Source organism: Rhineura floridana, chromosome 8 (genome assembly GCF_030035675.1).
Source record: "Rhineura floridana isolate rRhiFlo1 chromosome 8, rRhiFlo1.hap2, whole genome shotgun sequence".
In the NCBI taxonomy this organism is placed as follows: domain Eukaryota; kingdom Metazoa; phylum Chordata; class Lepidosauria; order Squamata; family Rhineuridae; genus Rhineura; species Rhineura floridana.
The window spans coordinates 119,407,976-119,427,125 of record NC_084487.1 but is presented as its reverse complement, the minus strand read 5'-3'; the positions used below and the strand labels follow the sequence as shown (position 1 = coordinate 119,427,125).

Sequence of the window (19,150 nt, the reverse complement as noted above, 5' to 3'; positions counted from 1 at the left end):
CATTTTATCCATTGGGCCTGCCTATACAATGTGTGCAATCTTTATTGTGATGGTGTAGTGCGACAGTTGTGGGTGCTTCCATGTTCATCTCCTGCAACCCAAGTTAAGCTAACCCTTCAGTCTTCAGTCTGTTTCCAGATAGGGATGGACGGATCAGTCTCATTCTGATCCGAGTCAGTTTCAAAGGTGTTTATTCGTAAGTCTGTTCTGTCCCATTTCTGCATTAATCTTAGAGATTTTTAAATATTGAGTGGTTTTTAAATGCTTTTAAATAAGTAAATAAAATCATTCACATAAAATTCATATTTAAATACATATTTCCTCTCAAAGCATTTCTAAACATATTGTATCCTAAAATGCACATTTTGTATGCATTTTGGAATGAAAAAAAAATACATCACAAAATTTGGAGGATAGCTGCATCCTGATCTGCACATTAGCTGTGGAGGTACAAACCAGTCAGTTCAGACTGAAATTTGCAAAGGACAAATTCTTTAACCATCCCTACCTCCATGGTATTAGTGGTAGGTGGGATCCACAGGAAAGTCACTTGCAAAGCAGTCAAGTGCAAGCCTGAGTGGAGAAATTGGCCCACAAAGAGAGGGCTAGAAGAGGGTTGCAGGAGGGCAAGGAATTAAGGAAGCTATCAGATTGAGAGGCAAGCAGTTAGGAGTGCAAGGAGATGCAAGCAGAGATACCGTAATCAAGAACAAGGGAGTCTCACAATGAAGGCCATGAATTTCACAAGGTTCTGTGGCTTCTCTATTTGAAGAGTGAGTGTGTGTGTGTGCCCGTGCACGCACACACTTTGTCAAAATGCCAGAAAGGATACTGTTGTCAGGAAATTGCCTTCTGTTTCACCCATACCATTTTGTATGTAACAAATGGAATCATAATTTCTGTTATGTTTGGGCTGCTTGGAAATTAATACAGATTGCATTAGTCTTTACAGTCTTGAATGTCATGACTAATATATTTGGCTGTAGAGGTAACATAGAACACAGGATCAGATAAAACCCAAAATTTCTAGTGAACGACTCAGTGGCCTGTGTTGAACAGGTTTCTGGCTTCAAAAATGAAAGCTGTTTCTCAAAAGAGTTTACACCAATAAGTGTATCAAGGTTTAGATGCATTTCTAATATTTTTAGTGTAAGCTCCTGATGTGCATAGATAGTGATTGGTTCAAGGACACATGAAGCATGTGTATGGTGGTGATAGCAAATTTAAAACTAGGGAAATGTTGAAATTCTATTTTTCATTACCTTTTTTACAAACGAGGTCACTGTCAGGATCCCTCCTGCTGCCACCACCTGTCAGGTCCCACCAGTCAGGATCCTGTTTTTTATTTGTTCTCTCACCGGCTCTAGCACAGATCTCGCAAGATCCCACTGCTAGGCAGCACCACCAGCCACTCCCTATTTCACAATATTGCTTTGAGACTTTGCCTTAGTCTCCTTCTGGCTTATTGTTACTTTGTGTCTGGGTGCACTTGCAGGCCACAACCCCCCTGTATCTTTGTGCCTATAAAGCATACAGCCCTGGGTTGCTCTGGATACTTGATGTAACGCTATCTCTTCACCGCTGCCACCATTTGATACTGTTTCTCCACCTTGGTAAATACCCTGCCCACCCTTCTGGTCTGTGAAAGCCCCAGTCAAGGATCACGCCTTTGGTAAACCAAGAAAATATTTATTTATAAACACCAGGAAATAACAAGATTACTTAAGGTATATTTAACAAGCATATGGTTTCATATATTGCATTACTCTTTATGTTTCTAGTCATATATAATCTGCCTCAATACCAGCCTAATACAATCCAACCCACAACCAACTCCAATACACAACAACCACAAACTACTCACCCTCCACTCAACTGTCATCCTCTCATTTATACCTTCAGCCACTCAAACGCTCAGCCAATCAAGATACAGCGTTCTCCAGCATTCTAGCCCATGTACTCCTCCTCTCACTCTGCCTACTTACCTCATTTACTCTAATAAACCCACACTTACCATATTTACAGTTATATCTATATACAGGGACATCACAGTCACCTTATTTCCCCCCTCACACAAACTATAATCTCTCACTAACACTTACTTCAGTGAAAATGTATCACGTTATTGATCTGATGAATAGTGACTATTGGAAAGAATATTTTTGTTCTCTTTTGGGATACCTTTATGCTAATAGCAAGGAAACGATAAACTCTCGCTAGGCAAAATAGAAAGCCATCATACTACATCTATAAATTCCTTACAGCTCCAGCTATGAATTCACAGGAAATAAACTAAAGTCCTAGCTTTCTAAAGTTCTAGCTCCAGCCTCTTTTAAACAAAGATAATGATTTCCCTGGAATTGTATGCAATATTTTGCAAGAACTTCCCAACAAGCAATGTGCACTGCAGGTCACTAGAGAATTAGGTTTTCTTTATAGGTCCCAAATATCACGTGAAAACTCTTCACTAAGGGAGAACATATACTTATTCTGTTTTATACTTTTCTATCCAAATATCTTTATTTATATGAATCCCTTAGCTAGGCTTTCACTTTAAGAAATGCAATGCTGCCCTCTGCTGTGCAAGAGGAGCATCTTGTTTAATCAGCTAACCTTTAGAAGCTGGGTCAGAAGGCAGTGGACAAAATTGCACTTCTTTTTTTCTTTCTTTTTTGCAACTAGTATTGTAAGACGCATTTCTGAAACATTCTCATCAGAGGCTGGAAATTCACAGTTGTTAATAAATTCCCATCCAACTGTGAAGTCCACTGGGAGATCCTGGCCCCACCACACTTACTATCTTAGTGATCTTTATGATAGCTCTGCCAGGTAGACCAACATTATTAGCCTCACACTGAAGTAGGAGGAGACCAACAGAAGGCTTGCCAAGGCCACCTGATGTCATTATAACTGAGGTGAAATTTGAACTAAGATATTTCCAACTTACACTCAGGCCCATATGCAACATGGCTCTCGTTTCCTCATATGTAAGGTGTATGTTTATGTATTAATAACCTACAATTTACAAAACACCAAGTACATGTTATGTTTAATGATTATGCTGCTGTCCTAACTTTTGAAGAAAAAGTCTGAGTCAGAAATCCAACTCTTTTGTCTGAATCATGGCTTTTATTGCTGCAAACCATTTGGAAGTATACACACATCTGGAATGCTAAGTCTCCCCAGAGAAATCTCCTCTCTCTTTAACAGCTATGAAAGAGGATGAGGCTATTGCTGTGGCTTCTCTGCCCTGCACCTTCCATGCTGTCTCCCAGCTTGTACTCCTGCCTGCTGTGGTTTAGCAGAATGAGAGTTCTGTTTGTTCTAGCAGGTAGAGAATGTGGGTGGGTGAGGGGACCAACAGAGGGACAGGGTAGGGAAAGCTGAGAATTAGCTGCCTTTAAAGAGATTGGAGAGTCCTTTGGGTTTGTTATCTGGTGACCCTAAACTGCACTATAAAAAGGTTTTAACAAATAAGCAGAAAGAAAGATTAGCAGGTATGTAGAAAAATATCATTACAAGATATGTTATTTTAACGCTTTATTTTACTATGGGCCTCTCCAGACAGCCTGTTTATTGTACAAGACATACACTGAGATTAGATTATATCAGGCCTTTACTGAGCATTCTGATTTGTTTGCTGGATGGTTATAGGACAATAAACATTCATCCTGCATTCATCTTGATTTGCTTCTGGGGTGTTTTTACACCTTCCCATTAGTCAAATGTTCATCCCATGCTTTTCAATGTATTTCCCCATCACTGTCCAAACCACCAAAAAGTCTGATTCTTTTTCAAAGTGGATTTTTCAAAGCAAACACATCCTTTAATCCACTTTAACAAAGGAAATCTAAAGTTCTGATATGTGCTTGATTTCCTCCTGCAAAATAGTGGCAATCTGCAGGTACCCTATATTGTAGGTTTATGCTGAATATTACTGTTAACTAGCCTTTTCTTAGAAACAGAATATAAATTAAAACAATAAATTAAAAAATGCATACCAAAATCAAGATCCTGTAAATCTCAGCTGCTTCCAGTAATGTCTGTCTCTGGAGCTGTCTTCATTGGGACTCAGAATAAGACGTCCCCAATACAAAATTACATGTCTTGGCCACACAGATGCATGGTGACCTACTTTCTCTACTACTATCTGCCGCAACCATGATAATTCTTAACATTTTGTACAACATTTATATAGAACAGTATTATTATTCCCAGGCACCATACATTTAAAGCACACTTAAAGTACAGGATTTCCCTGAAAAAATCCTGGGAACCGTCACTTATTAAGGGCTCTGGAAACTGTAGGTCCATGAGGGGTAAACTACAGTTCTCAGGACTCTTTGGGGGAAGCAGTGTGCTGTAAATATATCGTGTGTACGCAGGCCCATACAGCAGATGGTGAGAAAGACTGAAAGTTGTTTTCCTAAGGATACCTAGCGCGTTCACATGAAAGTAGAGATGGACAAAACTGTGAGTTTTGTCTCATTTTTCTCTCATTTTTCCAATGTTTATACATCAGTTTGCAAATTCCTCATTAAAATTCATCATCATTTTAGTGTGCATTTCTCCTAATTTACATGGAATTTTGCCTAGTACAGAATTTTTTCAAGTATTTTTCCCTAATAAAATGCATTTTGTATGTTGTTTTCACTTATATGCATTTTATGCATATTCTTCTAATATGTACATTTTTGGACACATAATTTGGTTGGAGAACCACATCACAAAATTCAGAGAAGTGTGAATTTTGAAGGATTGCTGTATTTTTTAGTTTGCATATTTTGGGATGTGTGAATTATGTAGGTTTGCATTTAAAATGCAAACTAAAGTTAATTTCTCCCTCTCCTCTGACAGAGGTGAGATTTTGACCATGGACATGGCTATTTCATGCCTAAAGCTTATAGCTGCTATACTATACTAGCTGTCTTTTACAGCTACATAGAAGTTCATATGAAAAGAAATTTCTGTGCTAAATTGCCTTGATAATATGAAACTCCATAGATTCAACATTCCAGTTAGAGACTTTCAGCTATTTTCATTTTAAATCTATATTCAGGGGCCACTTCTCACTTTCATCATTTCCCCCCCCCCCAAAAGCCATTTCAAAAGCAATTACTCCCAGGCTAGGATGAAACCATTCCTTAAGAAGCAAAGCAACACAATTGTCAAGGACAGGGAACAGGGAAAAAAAGAAAACCATCCCAGCCTAAAGTATTTATGGAGCTATAAATCAACCTGTGAAATAAAACAAGCATTAATGCCTTTCATATTGGCTAGGATTTACACATACAGCAATGCTGAATGATCATGGCTTAAGGGACACACAAATCTTTCCAAAAGTCATAACAAAATCACTAAAACAAAAACAACGAAAAAGTGAGAATTCCTCTCTCTCAGCCCTGAAGGCTCCACTGAGCACATTTTTTCACATAATGAAATGATTGAATACGACCTTATTTATTTATTTGGTGGCTGCGATTTCTTTCTTGAGTTTATATGACTTCTCCATGTCATTTCTAGGTTCTACATTGAAAGCATATCATATCTAAAGGATAATGCTACCATTGAGTTGTTTTTCTTGAATGCCAAGTCCTGTATTTACAAGGTAAGGCCTTTACTTTTTTTTCTTATTTATGTTGCTGCTGCTGTTGCAGCTGCTGAGCACTTATTAAAAGTAAACACCGCCAAATTGTGCCTCATTTCACTAAGTATTCTGTGATTATATGTCTGTCTGTCTGTCTGTCTAGCTACCTATCCTAATTCAACAGGTATAGCTGAAGCAGCAGTTAGAGGGACAGCTTTTACCTGATAAACATCTGCCTCCAAACCAGCTGTTAAATGCAAGGAATGCTGCCCCCCATCCACAAAGCTAGCAATCATAGTAACAAGCCACTTATTCTAATCCAGAAAAGTAATGTTTTCCAAGCAAGAAAATCATGCCATCTCCTTGAATTGCCAGATGGCAGTCATATTCTTGATCATATGGGCTAATTTATAAGAAACATTTGTGTGGGGTCAGGCAGAGGGTATACTCTCATCAGTACAGAAGTCTGGACTCCATCCTTTCAAGATCTACAATTTTCTGAGTCTGTGGATAAATCCCTTTTTGTTTGAAGTTATCAAGATGGTTGGTAAATGAGGAAATTAGCACTTCTATAAAACTGTTAGAATTCATTTAAAGGTATCCATCAGAAGAGGGCACCCTTACAGTTGAATCACTTACAAAGACTGCACAGTTGTTCCCAGCTGTTTACTGGGAGGTGTACAAATTTGCTGAAACCTTGCCATGTGCACCAGAACAAAAATGGTTACATGCAATGCCAAGGAATCGGTTTCTGTCCAAGTTGTTTGGTCTTATGGGTTTTTTAAAAGAAAAAAGAAAAAGGACACTGCCCTGTTGTTGCTGGTTACTTACATAAAACATAACAGTCCCAAGTGCAGAACATTGTGTAACACATTGATATATGAATAAACTCCCTGGCTTGAAACTGGAATACTGAATGCTCGAAGGACGCACAGCTGGTTTGCACTGTGTGACAAAACAAATACCCTTGGAGGAAGGGAAACAGCATAAACAGAAAGGTCTCCTGCAAACACTCAGGGCTGGTTCAAATGTGGCATGTGCAGGTTCTTGTTACTTGCTTACATTTAACTGAACATTTATATGAATTCACTCCACTGAAAAGCATTCTGTTTGAGCTGAGATGGGAGTTCTGTTTCTAGCATGAGAGCTGTGATGGAACATTCATACATCCAAAGCATTGCATGGTGCTGCAGCCGTCATTTGATAAACAAGGATGTGTGGGCCAGTTCTCAGTAAATACAGAGAATGAGTTCACACATGCACAAACTCAGTCTAATACATCCGGTGATGGAGCAAGCAGCAAGCAATTTGGAAAAACGGCGGGGTATAAATAAAGTTAATAATAATAATATACCTGTCTTTCTGCATACAGGGCAATGTGTGGCATGGGTCCAGTGTGATACTTACTCCCTTTTTTAGAGGAAGAATTGGGTCTGTGCTGGACCTCATGGCAGGGATAGTCAACATAATGACCTCAAATGTTGTTGGAATACAACTTCTATCACCCTTGGCTGGGTGTTGTAGTACTGCAATATCTGGATGACAGCATGTTAACTATCCCTGCCCTATGGTGCACATGTAAGATGGAAACCCCCCATTCCATGATTCCCACTGTGTGCAGTGACTTGCTTGAGGTAACTGAAATGGTGCAGCCATTACTAGTGAATGTTTAAAGGGTGACAAAAAGTTTATGGAGTTCTTGTCATAGACAGGTGGCACAATTGATCTTCAAAGTATTCAGGCCAAACTGAGTCAAGAACATAGTACTGGAGGTGGGTTGTCATATCTATTACTCCAGGAGAAGGACTATTGGTACTAAGCTTAAGGACTATGGGTTGGTTTAACTAAGTCGTACTCAGAGCAGACCAATTTAAATTAATGACCCTAAGTTAGTTGTGTCTATTAATTATTATACATGGACTGTCATACAATGATGGGTTTCTCTCTCTCTCTCTCTCTCTCTCTCTCTCTCTTCTCTAGCTTTTGCAGATTAGATTGATTTGAGATTTGAGCTTATTCTGTGATATTTTGTGGTGTTATTTCTTGATACTGTTGAAGTTTTTATTATTATGTTCTGAATTGTTTTTATGATACTGTTTTATTCTTGCTATGGAAGCCACTTTGAGGTCACCTGGTGATGAAAAGCGGCATACAAATATGCTAAATAAATAAAATATTAATGTCAGTGGGTCTACTCTGAGTAGGACTTAGTTGAATACCATCCTATGATGGGACATCAGGAGAAATGTCTACAACACAGGATCATTTAGGCTGCAATCCTATGCACACTAACCTGGAAATAAGTCTCATTAAATTTAGTGGGGTTTGCTTCTGTGTAGAATTATATAGGATTGCATTGCTAATTGTTTAAATGAATAGTCAGCATATAGAACCTCTGAGTTGGCCAGAAATATCTCATAAAAAGTTTCAAACACTGAGTGGGGGCACACACACATCTCTTCCATCCTTCCCATATGGCACCCCACTCTCTGAAAAAAATGGGGATGTTTGTTTTTAGTGCTCTGAAAAGTAAACTGGATGTTCACGCTTGCCCATTCAAATAAATCTGTTTTGTCCCTCTTCAAATTTCACATTTCTCCTTTGCTGTGTAGAACAGGTTTTATGAAATGGCCCTTTCCATTTTCATCTGATTGATATTTATGGATGCTACTTGTGTAGTTCACTGGTAACTTTCAGCACAGACAGGGGCATGTTTCAGAGAAAAGATGGCTTTGTAGTAAAATCTAAGATGGAGATGGAGCACTGCTAAATTTGATTTCCTGCTTTGCCACACAGTCCCCCCAGGATGCCTCTGGGGAATGGGGGTGGAGAACTGGTTAATTTACTCAATGCCATGTCTATACTGTGGGAACTATCTGATTTTATTTCTCCCAAGGTGTTTGTGAATGGGCTGTCTTGTATTACACTCATTAGCTCTGCCTGCAGTGTAAATTAATAACATGGACGTTTCTCTTATCTGCCTGAACTGCTAAGCCTTCTAACACCACAAATCACAATCCAGATGCTACTCAGAGACAGAGATAAATCTGGAAGGAGGGGGAGTATCTAAAGAGGTAGCATCCTAGTCCCTGGTCCAAAACTGGTGACTGCCACAAACTCACTAGATAGCCTTAGGCAAGCCACTTTCATACACTGGTCTCCCTCTGGGAATAATAATACTGACCTGTCTTACAGTGTCTTTTTAGAATTACTGAGATAGTGTGTGCTGTGAGAACACTCTAAAGCTCTGTATAAATGCTAAGTGTATTAGTATTATTCAACATCTCATATTTATAGGACTTTGCTTTCAGGACTTTTATTAGGTATAATATTGAAATTATTACCAATTTACATTACATTTAAGCACAAAGTGCACAGTGTGACAACCCAGACATAACCCTTTGCTAGTGGCTTTGGGCACAGTAATCCAACACAGCCAGAAAAATACATGCAGCTGATCATCCAGGAATGTGATTGTGGTGAATGAATGTCAATTTGCAAAAGGAAATTGCATAGGCAATCACTGTGCCTATGCAATTTGCCTACACAGTTTGCCCTTTGGAAATAGTGATCCTGTATCCCAGCCAAACACAGAAGTAACCAGTGTTTAAATCTGGCTGTGTGTGATCATCATGTTCAAAGCCTCTCTTTAATAGACTGTTATTATCTCCAGTTCAAAAATGAGGAAGATGAGGGTGAGTTATAATGATTCGTCCAGGGCCATCCTATGAATTGACTAGAGCTAATGTTTGAATACTTAATAGGCCATCCACCTAACCATGCTGGTTTTCATTAATAAAATATGGAGCATTCCTCAGTCTGCCAACCACAATTTACTTTGAAATCCTACCTTTTTAGGTCCATGGGCACATTTGGAGTTTTGAGCAAATGCCCTGGGGACCATTCCCTCTGGTAATTTCTCTCCCCAGTCTCCCAGTCTCCCTCAACACAGGGAAACAAAAAGAGAAAACACACACACACACTAATCCAGTAGAATTAATTTGAGTCTTGAAAATGTAATCGAGCTGAAAGAGGAAGTGGCAAGAGTGTCACTCTTCAATTGTATGCATTTTTCAAGGGAGAAAGGGGTAATCATGCTCACCATCTCATGACCAAGGGAGAAATGCCTTGGGAGCAGGGGCTCAGAGCAGCCTTTCCCAACCAGTGTGCCTCCAGATGTTGTTGGACCACAACTCCCATCAGCCTCAGCCAGCATTGCCAATGGTCAGGAAAGATGGGAGTTGTGGTCCAACAACATCTGGAGGCACACTGGTTGGGAAAGGCTGGCTCAGAGGCTTTATGGGTTCCAGGGGAAGACTTCAATTGTGCAATTGAACCAACAAAAGCCACAATGGCAGCCCCTGACTGAGAGTAACCATGGACATTCAAAACATAGAGGGTGAATTGCCCTTCCTCTTCCACTGCTTGTTTAGAGTGTTCAAAATTAAGCTTACAAATCTCCCTTGTTCCAGAGGCCCCACCTTCCTCTTTGGAAAGGAGGAGTGTGTGAGATACACATGCTCAACGTTGGATTTAACTAACTTGAGCTACTTCTCTCCACTTTTGTTTCAAATGTCTGAAATCTCTCTCAAGCTATGGTGTGTGAAGATTTAAGCTGGAGACAAATAGTACTCCTTCCCCCAGGTTTGAAAAAGTAATCACTGCTCATGGTATTTACACTCACCCCACATTTGCCTCTGACAAACAAGTTGTGTAGCTTTTCTAGTTTCCCCCAAAAAACCTGCAAAATCTATTTGACCAAAGATAACAGCAGGACAAAAGAAATAGCATAAATTGTGGCAAATCAAACTACTTTCAACTCTAAGAAAAACTATTGTCTTTCCTCTTCCTAGCAGCAGTTCATTAAGTAACATATCAAAAGCTAGCCTTTGCAATTTGCTTAATAATTTTGTAAAGTAAATTGCTAACAAGTGCTAACTTGTAGCTTCCTTGTTGAATACCTGTAGGGAAAGGGATCAAATGAAAGCCACTGCTGGGAAGAATCTGCTCTCTGCTCACAGAGACACTCGCACACATAAAGAACCCACAGATGTAGCAGAGCTCGTAATGAAGTAGCTGCTTCGTCTCTCAATAGCTAAGTGGCAGGAACATTTCATTAGTGTATCAATAAAGCTGGTTTGGGCATTGAGCCAAAGAGCCTAATAGAACATTGTGCTGAATGTCCATATAGAGAGCTTTGCTAAATGAAAGGAGTAGGTGGAGAAGAATGAGGAACCCTTGGGCTGATTCAGCACTAATGCCATACCTCTCTTCTCAAGATGAAGATGCGCTGACTCAGTTCACTGGTGATCACGTGGCAAACATGGTTAATGCCCTGTGTTGGTTTTCCAGAGAAAGCACCTTTGGGAATCATTCCAGAAAAGCTTAGACTGGGATATTTTTATTTCTGAAATATGAAGATTAATATGTGACTATTGTAAAGCCATTATGATTTTATTGTATGTTTTTGTTCGTAAGCAGCTTCAGGTACCTTGCGAGTGGCAGCATATAAATAAATTTAAATAAGGAAGTCCCTGCCTTCTTCTCCTAAGCTATTTTAGTCTAACTTTTATTGACTTACCATTGCTTAATGCAATAAAAGTTAAAGCCACCCTTGACAGAATGAGCTGGCTCTATAAGTCTTTCTTCTCCTCTCTCACTATTATTTATTCCTGAGATCCTCACTGCCTTTGAAAACTCCTGGATTGGGGCTGGCCAGACATCTGGTAGCTAAAGCACATGGCTTTTTTTCTGAATTAAGGTTAAAGATACACTTCACTTTTACTCTTACACATAGAAGAATGTGTAAAAAAGTAAAAGCTACCTATCCTCAAGGAGTGCACACAACCATCTTGAGGATAAGCATTAAAATTACCTTGAAGTGCCATGTTTATAGCAGGCATTATATGATTGACTGCAGGGATGGGGAGTGGCCCTCCAGATGTTGCTGGACTCCAGCTGCCATCATCCCTGACCATTGGCTATGCTGGCTGAGACTGATGGGAGTTGGAGTCCAACAAGATTGCCAAGTTGTAACTTGGAGTTCCCACCTGTTCATTTGCTACTCTGCTGGTGCAAAAGAGAATGCAGCTGTGGTCTTTCCCCTCCTCACTGTTCCACCTCTGGTCCCATTGCCCACTCTAGTTGCTTTAGAACTGGCCCAAGACATTTTGCTGCCTACAGCAAAAAACAAGGTGCTACCCTCTATTCTGTGTATAGAATCTGACCCCATGGCAGTTGAATCTTGCTTCAACACTGGTGATGGAACAGCTCCCTCCACCATGCCTGAGAGCACTAGGCTAGCTGAGGGGCCACAGGGCAGGCTGTGTGGCGCACACAGCTCTTTCCTCCAAAAACTTGTAGTTACTCCCAGCCCACCCCCACCACTAAGCATCTACTGTCTAATGATAGGGCCAGTGCTGCTAGGGAAAAGATGAGAGTGAGCAATGGGACTGACATACCAACAGGTCCATGTTTTGGGCTGCTGCACTGTTAAAGAGACAGCAAAATCTCCAGCTCAGCAATCTGGCAACCCCATTTCCAGCACTGAGTCATTCCCAAGTATGTGGTAAACCCGCACTTTCTTTGGCCTGTGCTGTCTTGAACTTTTATATTTCCTGGGTGCACAATTAAACATTTCAGTCAAAATAATTAAAAAAAAAAAGTACCATCACAATGTTGGAGAAGGATAAACAGTAGAAACCAGGTTTTGGTTCTAGCTGCAGTGGATTGTGATAGAAGACTTGAGGTTGAACATTAGTTTAGCAGGCTGACTTTGGCACTACAGCAGCAGGCTACAAGAGCACCTGGGTAAGGTCTGTTGCTTCATATTTGCCAGGGGCGGTCAGTACAGTTATTATGGCTTGTGAAATGAGATGTGTCACTCACTTGAATGGTGTGTATTATTGCATTTATCTAAATTTAGATCTCAGATGTTTCATGCCATTTTTCTTTCCAGGTTGATTCAAACAAAGGTTTACATATGAAAGGCCAGCAGGGGCATGCAAAGTCATCAGTCAGAGGTTCAGTTCCTCTGTTAGAGAGACTGGGACAAGCCCCAACTCCAATCTTGTAATTAGTTCATGGGAACAGGAGTGGAAATACTCAACTATTAGTATCAAATACAAATTTAATTCATGCTTGACTGTGAGACAGTAATCAAAACTGCAGTGAGCTTAGAATTTTGTGGTGGGAATAATGGTGATTGAGCCTCTGGCAGTGATTGGCTGAGCTGCCTAAATGTCATGGGGGGCAGATAGAAATGTCACAGGCTATCAGTGGCTGAGCTGCTCTGATTGTTGAGAGGGGCAGGGAAGTCAGAGAGGCCTTAGGAAGCAGGATCCTAGGAAAGGTGGTAGCAAGGGTGTGAGAAGGCAGCAGGACAAGGGAAGGGGAGAATACCTAAGGCAGGGGAAATCGGGAGTGATCCAGGGGATGAGCATAAAAGGGGATGATGGAAGAGGTAATGGGCAGAGGGGAATACTTGGTCAAAAGCTGAAAAGGTCATGAGAGCTAAAACTCATGTATTAGTTTGTGAAATAACCAGCCAAATCTTTGACTGAAGCCCTTTGTGTTTTGTGAGAAATAGACAAGCTGAAATGCAGCACTCTTCTCAGATGCTACATCATTGGGGCAAACACATTTTGTATGGTGTAAGGTACGGATGCAGAGGGTCCTAGCCATAACAATCTGTGGTAATAAATTATGATTGGCCTTCGTCCAATATGAGCAGAATGCTTGTAGAGTGTCAGTGGTGCACACCACTTTGGACAAAACCTGAACCTTAAATCAAAGCTTGTCCAAGTTTCAGTAATTTCAACTTGTGTCTCATCATTGTGTTATGGAAGGCTTTACTAGCTGCCAGAAGAATGATCTAAGCAATTTCAATGCATGCTAAATACAATTCCCGCGGGGGGAAATCTGCGGACATTTTCAACTGTGAACCACCTTCTGTGAGCTGTGATGATAATTGAAACTACACCCATAGCATCATAACAAAATATGTTCAGTTGAGCTACAGGAGTGTCATTGAAAAATTTCAAGAAAAGCAAAGAGAAAACCTATGTCTAGTTTAATGCAAGAGATAGATAGCAACTCTCCCAAAGTACTATAAATCATATTTCTTCTATGCCACAAGTCTTTACTATAAATCCAAAGTAACTGCAGAATGCTGCGCTATACAGTGGAGTCAAGAAGGCATCACTTCTTTTTGGAAGAGCTAAAATAAATTACTTTCTTATTACCCTCCCCCCTTTCTCATAAGGAACTCATTGAGGTCGACAGTGAAGTTGTGTTTGAACTGGCTGCATACATCTTGCAGGTAAGTTATGTTAGATTTTATGTTTTTATGGTTCAGCTTTCAAGGCTTGTCACTAAGGATTTTTTAAATTACATATATCCAAACACAGGAAAATGAGCTCTCCTTTTTAATCCATGTCTCAAAGCAACTTCTCACACTGTGGCTCGCGTGGGCATATACTTATAAACATATCACTTGCAAGATCTGTGACCTGCAGAATTGCTCTGTGGATCATGACCTGGAAGACCTGAGTTCAAATCCTAACTTAGTCATGAAGCTCACTGGGTAACTGTGGACCAGCCGCCAACTCTCAGGGTCTGTGCAATTTGTGGCCCACAAAGCCTACCAATGTATTGGGACTGCCGGATGTGTGATAAGTCCCTAGTTGTTTTGTTATTTTGCAGTTCCAATCAGACAGCAAAATCAGAAGGTTTTCTGAGCCCATGGTGAGTTGCTATCAATGGCTGTATTTGAGTTGTTGAGTCAAAGGTTGTACAGGCCTGCTCCACTCAGACATTACACTCCTTATTAAACTGAAGCTGAATCTGCAAACCTGGGTTGAACGTATTTCAGGAAGCCCCAGTACAAACATACAGGCATACCCTGCTTAACGTCGCTTCACTTAACGTAGGCTCGCTATAACATACATGCTCCATATGCCTGTATTTCTCCAGAAACACAGTGCAGCAGCAGAGGCTTTAGAGCGCAGGGGTGGAAATAGACATGATCGCGCCACTGCAAATCAGCTGGGAGGCGCAATCGCGATCAGCTGGGAGGCCCAATCGCGATCAGCTGGGAGGCCCAATCGCGATCAGCTGGGAGGCCCAATCGCGATCAGCTGGGAGGCCCAATCGCGATCAGCTGGGAGGCGCAATCGCGATCAGCTGGGAGGCGCAATCGCGATCAGCTGGGAGGCGCAATCGCGATCAGCTGGGAGGCGCAATCGCGATCAGCTGGGAGGCGCAATCGCGATCAGCTGGGAGGCGCAATCGCGATCAGCTGGGAGGCGCAATCGCGATCAGCTGGGAGGCGCGGCAGCGCAGCAGCAGAGGCTTTAGTGCGGGGCTTTGAGGCTCCTCATGAAGGAGAGGTAAAAAAAGTTTTAAAAGGTAGTGCTTCACTTTAAGGACATTTTCGGTTTACGTACTCGCTCTGGTCCCATTGAGTACGTTAATGTGAGGTATTACTGTACTCATGGTTACATTCTTTGTTGCTTTTATTCTGGTTGAGCACCCACTGGTTGATACAGTGAAACCGTGGCTTAGTCTCCCAAATTAAGTTTTGCCCCTGCCACTTGAGGCCATGCACATAGAGACCAGAAAGACCTGCTTCTCACCTTGTAAGAAGGGAGCCATGGGAACAGCTTTAACCATGGTTTGCGCATTGCAGATACTATCTGGTTTGCATGTCACTGTAAGCCAAACTATGGCTTACTAGGACCATGCAAGCGTGCTGGTTCCTGGAGAGGTGCAGTCCTTTTATTTCAGTTTAGTATGGCAGCTTAGCAAAGGTTTGGCTTACCATGTCATCCAGACTCAAGCTCATGGTTAAGCTCTCTCCTCCCTAACCATGAGCAGTAAGCTATGTTAATCCTTGGCTACAGTTTGTGGTTAAGGAGGAAACAACAACCATGAGTCTGGATTTCATAACAAGCTGACCGAACCTTGACTTAACGCCAAGCCTTGCTGAACTAAAAGAATCAGGGAAGAGCAAAATGGCTATGATCTCCTTTCCGGGAGCCAGCAAGTTGGCACATGCTGTCAGCTCTACACTGCGTCAGCAGTGCCGGTGGGGGGCTGGAAATTCCTGGGTGGTTGGTAGGGAAGCAAAGTCCTTAGCCGGCAGTCTGGTCATAAATCTGCCAGGTCTAGGAGGAGGGGAGCTGATAAGGGCCAGGCTTGTCCGAAGCGTACTTGCCGAGTCAGGAGTCCAGAAGCGAGGTCAGTAGAGGTCCGGGATCAAGTGCCAAGGGGTCAGTCCGAAAGAGGATGCCAGGAAACTAGGAACACACAAGCCACGCCTGACGTTGCAGTCAGCAACAAGCTGCAGCCAAGGTGTGCCGTATAAAGAGCAAGGTTGACAGCAGGTGTGAGTCCTCAGCGTTTGGGCCTTAAGGAGACAGGCCTGCCTCTCTTCTGCCTGACCTTCTGCTGTCGACGTTCTGCAGGTGAGGGGGGAGTATCCTGTTCACTGTCTGTGTCTGGCTGCAGGGACTCTGCTGTATCTGGGGTGCTCTGCAGCTGAGGGGGAGAAGGAGCTGGCTTCTCAGGAGGCTCCTCCATGTCTCCTTCTGAGTCTGCTGCTCCTGGGTCTGCTGCTGTTACTCCCGAGTCATCCTCATCTGAGGAGTCCTCTGACGGGGCGATGACACCTGCAGAAGTAGCCAATAATGCTTAACACAAAACATGGTTTGCAAACTCACTTCAAACCATGGTTTTACATCTTGGTTTACAGCCAATCTGCAACCATGTGGTCAAGGAAAACAAACTGTGGTTAAGAATTGTATCTACACAGAGCATAAGAGTGGTAGTCCTGAAGGAGGCACTCCAGGGATGTTTATTTTTCTCTAACTTGACTTCCTTGGAAAATTTTAAATATGTATAATATCAAATAAAATAATTTCTGGACAGTGATATTTCCTTCCCTCTTCCTTTCCTCAATTCTGCTTAAAGGTGTCGTAGACATTATTCAAATAGAAGCAGGTACAATAGAATCATGAATCTTCCTTGCTTGCTGCCATCCCAGGCTAGTGAAAGTTAACAAAGCCCCCTTTAGTCTTGTGCCTGAGATGGAAATAGTGCAACCTCTTCTTATCTCAGGCTGCAATACTATACCCATTTACCTGAAGTAAGCTCAGTTGAACTTTTGACTAGACCTTTATTGCGTGGGTGGAACCTCAGGCCTGGGGTCCAAATGCAGTCCTCTAAAGTATCTCTATTTGGGACGCACCCCAGGCCATGTCTCCTCCCTGGCCACACCTCTTCTGCCAAAACATATTCCTCATGTGCTTTGCTTAACTGGAATGTGTCCTTAAACCATGATAACATCTTTTACTTGCTACAATGGAGCTCTCTGTGAGTGTGTATGTATAAAAAACTTGGGCTTTTGCAAGCCTGGAATGTAGCCCGTACAAAGGTAAGAATCACACCTGTTGCTGCACCCACTTTTTGTCCTTGGTCCCACCCACCACTTGGATGCAGCCCGCATAAGGTTGCCCACAAGGAATGCAGTCCTTGGGTTAAAAAACATTCCCCCCTTTATAGGATTGGAGTGTCAGGCACCCAGCTACAGGGCACTTTGTTAACTTTCCTCAGCCAGAGTAGAAGCATGTAGTAGTAGGCAAGTAAGGAAACAAGAAGGCAGAGAGGGGCAAGACTGGCATGTTTGACCCAGAGTTCACTTCCAGTTATGTTTATCTGACAGATCAGTTGTGAAGGCAGGCTCGCTTCTGTATGTAATTCAGAGTATATTGTTGTCCCTGAACAATTTCTACCAAATGGAGGTGGTCGTAAGAGAGACCATTCTGTGTATAGTCAGTAATGAGAGTGTCAGACAAGCAGCTTAAAAGACAATCAGATGTGTTTTTTTGCAATTGCTTTTCAGGAAGGAGAACTTGAGGTTTCTTTTTTGCAAAGAATGTTAGTGGATTGTCAACAGATGTATCTCAGATAGTACTAATTGTGCTCCCATTTAGTCAACCCTGCTTGCTTAAGCTTGGTAGAGATTATTACCAATTCAGAATTTGCTAGCATTTTATACAGCCTTTCACATATTTGTCACATTTTTGTATTGTTTTTGCCTAGGCTTCTTTGGGAGAAAAGATAGAAATAATAATAACAACAACAACAACAATAACAACAACAATAATAAAAGTAACCAGATGAGGGGTTTTTTTTAAAAAAAAAACTGGCCTTCAGTGCTTGTTAAGAACTTCATTATAAAATCAAGACCAATGAGATCTTAATGCAGTTCCATTGGCTTTCATAGACTGTATTTTGTTATACCAAGCTGGGAGCTAGCCCCATGATATAATTAGCAGGAACAGAGATTGCCAGCCCCAGGGGTACTATAAAGTAGCTATTTTTCCTTCCACTGTAGTCCCAGTTAATTGATTGCCAATTAACTGGAATTAACAAACACAATTGTAAATTCTGCTCTAGACATCCACAAACATTTCCTTGGAGCCTTAGCAATCAATTAATTTGAATTACACCAGGAGTAGTTAAGTCTGGCAGAACCATAGTATAACTCTGCATAGTGGTTATACTATGTTTATGCAATCATGCCTACCGAGGTTTGCCTTTCTTTCCTGAGCAGGAAATGATCAGGAGGTACAGACAGGTTTGGTAAGCAGGGCATTGTCAGTAATCAAGAAATTTAAAAACAGGCGTATAATTCAGCATGGAGATTGTATGGCTGAGTTCAGATCCCCACAATTAAATGGCATAAATGATATTTTATTGTATAAAATAGGCCTGCACAACTGGAGACCCACCTGACTGAAGCAACCCTTGATTTGTGTCCATCCAGGTGCTTGACAACTCTTATCCCCCTGTTTTATGAGTTCCTGGCAAACAGCAAAACCAGCAAGTTTACTGAGTCCTTGGTGGGTGACCATACATATCTGCTTGCCTGCATTTAGCTTGGTCAGTCAAAAGTTGTACAGGCCTAGTGTGAATACTCTAATATTACTGTTTTCAAAGTGGAAGGTAGGCATTCTTAAAGCCTTGCAGATGGTTGTTATGGAGGCCACATTCTCCTTTCTCATATAGCCACAGGTGATAGAAAAGCATTGTGTGAAGGTTCCCTTCTTAAAACCTAAGTAGGCATGCTCAATTTTGCTAGAGCACGCAAAAAAACCCATAGAACGTAGTATTGGCAACTGATGGCAACTGACAGCTGGGAAGGCTGCCCTCTCAACAGTGGAATTGGGGTGGTAATTAATAGCAACTGACTGTGGATATATAAATCTTCCATCCAAGTCCAGTATAAAAGATAGGAATTCCCTACTTTACCACTAATGGCAATTCTTAAATCATAAGGAAACTTACTATCTGCACTGTTACATATATCAGCAGTCTCCTGATCATGTCTCCTACAATAGCTGCATCCTGTAAAATGAGGAAAAGAGGTGAAGAGTGAAGTACTCAACCCATGTAAGATTAAACAAGGTAAAGATCCCTTGCTACTAGGGACGGGGGAGAAATTCAATTCAGTTTGCATTTAAAGCTGAATTTATCAAATGTCAACTTTCCAAAGCAATA

The 19,150-nt window shown here is 41.5% G+C and overlaps 1 protein-coding gene across 2 annotated transcripts in view; it reads left to right on the top strand.

Moving 5' to 3' along the window:
- Positions 1–19,150, top strand: part of FRMD4A (FERM domain containing 4A) — a 344,320-nt gene that overhangs the window by 195,145 nt on the left and 130,025 nt on the right. For both annotated transcript variants that reach the window (XM_061582284.1, XM_061582286.1), the window contains exons 5-6: positions 5,524–5,608; positions 13,851–13,907. In XM_061582284.1, the coding sequence (XP_061438268.1) occupies positions 5,524–5,608; positions 13,851–13,907 (142 nt within the window). The remainder of the gene's footprint in view (positions 1–5,523; positions 5,609–13,850; positions 13,908–19,150) is intronic.